This window comes from Dasypus novemcinctus, chromosome 14, assembly GCF_030445035.2.
Source record: "Dasypus novemcinctus isolate mDasNov1 chromosome 14, mDasNov1.1.hap2, whole genome shotgun sequence".
In the NCBI taxonomy this organism is placed as follows: domain Eukaryota; kingdom Metazoa; phylum Chordata; class Mammalia; order Cingulata; family Dasypodidae; genus Dasypus; species Dasypus novemcinctus.
Window position 1 is genome coordinate 3274925 of NC_080686.1, and position 3251 is coordinate 3278175.

Here is a 3251-nt window from a genome sequence, read left to right on the forward strand (position 1 = left end):
TAGCCTCTCCCAATAGATGAACTGGTTTTCCCTCTTCAGGTTTACTGATGTTTGGAGCTGATGATCTGCCTGGCTGGTGTGGGTGTCTTCCATGTCACACTCACTGATGGGCATAACACACTGTGCTCCATGACACATCTCCAAGTAACTTTCATATGTAAGGATAATGTATGAAAGTTTCAAAATTAAAGTAAAAACAGACTGCACTTTACTATGGGCAAAGCTGGCTCAGTCACATACAGGAATGAGAAGTTGTCATGGGAAGGGGAATATGTGGAGTTTGTAGAGGTTACAGGGGGAGACCCAGAACGAAGAGTTAATCCTCTGTCTTCCTTACTACAGGGACCAACATTAACATCTTAGCTATGGGTGTACTAGGGCAAAGGCAACACCACCACAAACATCCCTGTAAATTTGAAGTAGGAAGAGCATGAAGAGAGGACACATCACCTACATGGATCTTTTGCCTCCTTCTGCCCAGGTGCTCTTTGCTTCACAGGATGTATCAGAGAGGCTTACTCATTCAATGGCTGCAAATAACCACACAGCTGTGGTGGAGTTTGTCCTGCAGGCCTTTTCAGAAAACTCCAAGCTCCAGGGTGCCTTCTCTGCTATTTTCTTCTTCCTTTATCTGATAGCTTTTGCAGGGAACTGCCTAATCCTCATGGCCATCTACCTGAATTCAGCACTCCACACCCCAATGTACTTCTTTCTCACCAACTTAGCCATCTTAGATGTCACCTGCATATCCACTGTTATCCCCAAGTTGCTGGAAAACCTAGTGAACAAAGGCAACACCATCTCCTATGGAGGCTGCATGACCCAGCTCTTCTTTCTGTCATGGATACTAGGGGCCGAGCTGCTGCTTCTCACAGTCATGGCCTATGACCGCTATGTGGCCATCTGTCAACCCTTGCACTATCACACACTGATGAGCAGGTTCATCTGTGCTGGGCTTGCAGGTAGTGTGTGGGCAGTCAGTGGGGTTGACTCCTCTGTGCACACTGGACTGATGGCACAGCTAAATTTCTGCAGACCTAATCAGATCCATCACTTCGTGTGTGAGATCCCCACGCTGCTGCTGCTTGCTTGTGGCTCTACACACCTGAACAACATCATGGTTGTCATTGCTGATGTTTTTTTTGGGGTGCTCAACTTCCTGCTCACCATGGTTTCCTATGCCTTTATCATTGCCAACATCCTCCGCATCAACTCAGCTGAGGGCAAGCGCCGGGCTTTCTCAACCTGCTCCTCACATCTCCTGGTGGTCTGTATGTACTACTCCACTGTCATCTATACCTACATCCTGCCTGGTTTTGGATCCTCTGTGGAAAATGGCAAAGTAGTCACAATCCTGTACACAGCTGTCAGTCCTTCCCTTAACCCGCTTATCTACACTCTGAGGAACAAAGATGTAAAAGTGGCCCTCAGAAAGGTGTTCTCCACATTTTATAAATGAAACTGGCCAAGGTGAAATTTTCTCTATGTTAATGGATTTGAAAATATGATTTTGAGATTCTGATGCAACTGGCAAGGTAGGGAATGTAATTCATGTGATAAACTTATAAGCACTGTGTTTCCCCCAATGGAAACTGGCCGACATTCTATGGCAAAGCTTTAACTATATTTTTGAAGGACCTAACTCTTGTTGTTCTCAGGGTTTCAGTGAAGCAGAAAGTTAGGGGGTAAAACAAGAGAGAAGGCATCTAGGAAGAACAGCAGGAGTCCCAGCATGGGGCACAACGTGTATTCTCTGTTTGCTGAACTTTTCACCCACCCATCAGCACCATAATCAAGGCTTTAGCCTACATGTGAAAGTCACTGTCCACTTTCTCTTTCAACGTGTGGGTCTGATATTCTGAAGTGGAATCCATTATGCATATTCTTGGTGCATTGTGAAATGGAGTGAGTCTCTTGATATTGTGCTTTGGAAAATGTTACATGGACCCTAATTCTTCCACCCACCACCACTTGGCTTAGGTTGGGAGAGAGAAAAGAGGCACTCTTCCTCACCATCTCTGTAAGGTGTTGTGGCTTTACCACCATAAAGAGGATGAGAGGTGGCATAATTAAATTTTCCATTTTATGACATAGAAAAGAAGTGTATATTGTCTATTTTTTTTCCTTTCTCAAAAGGAAGGATCTTTCTTTAACCAAGAATCTTTGCCACCACAGGGAATATTTGTTTTGATCTTTTAGTTTGCACAAAATTTCTTGCACAATATTTTTGTGGGTTCAATATGTTCTCAGTCTCTTCCTTCACTTTCACTCCCTCCTATTCATCTTCCTTGACTTTCTTTTTCTTCTTTTGATCTGTCATTATTAATCTTACCCTCTAAATGTTTGTGTTTTTCACCACTTCAGCTTAGACTATTTTCTCTTCTCTTGGTAACTGCATCAACGGCCACATCTGTATTTATCATTAATATTTACTACTGATAGACAAATTCATAGCTAGAGAAATTTTACCATCTCCACAACCCTAACTCAGTGATATAATTACTGAGGTATGATAGTCTCTGTAAGCTTATAGGCATCTCATCAACAATCAATGCACATGACCTTCATTGCCTCAACCCTATCTAATTATGCAATCCACAATTACTTAATTCTGGTTTTTTTCCTGGAGCCTTTATCAAAAGCATTCTCATACCTTAGTTATTGAATCTGAACACACCTCTCATGTCTGCCACTTCTCCATCTCTAACACTCAAAGATGCCATAGTGCCCTACTAGATGATGCAACACATTCCTCATGATCTGCCTATATGTATTCTTCAATCTCCAAGACTAAATTACTACCCTGTACCCAGAGACATAGGTTTCACAAGATTTTATAGTGAAAGGTTTAAAGCAAATGTCAAAGTTGAAAGAATTTTTCAGTGAACATTATGTGTATAACTAAATTCTATCATAAACTTGTTCTTACTCCTATTTCATTACTTACCCATCAATCAATTTACCTTGTTTATTATAGCTTTAATAGCAACTTTCTAACACCAGCATTTCATTAAATAATTCATTGTGATATACACTAATTCATGTTAAACTTTTGTTTACAAGTTATTTTCTTTTTGAGGTAATATTTTCAATGAAGTACATCAATAAATATGTATACTTTCTGGGTTTTGACAAGTGCATGCTGGTGTATAATCCAAACCCATATCAAGATATAGAATATAACTACAATCCCAGAAGTTTCCCTCCTGCCCTTCTCAAGTTAGCCCCAACCCCATTCAAACTGAAGCTAT

The 3251-nt window shown here is 41.1% G+C and overlaps 1 protein-coding gene across 1 annotated transcript; it reads left to right on the forward strand.

Moving 5' to 3' along the window:
- The first annotated feature begins 430 nt into the window (after positions 1-430).
- Positions 431-1459, forward strand: LOC101431135 (olfactory receptor 13A1-like). Its single transcript, XM_004447523.5, has one exon. The coding sequence runs from the start codon at positions 431-433 to the stop codon at positions 1457-1459; it is 1029 nt and encodes a 342-aa protein (XP_004447580.5).
- Positions 1460-3251: the final 1792 nt, after the last annotated feature.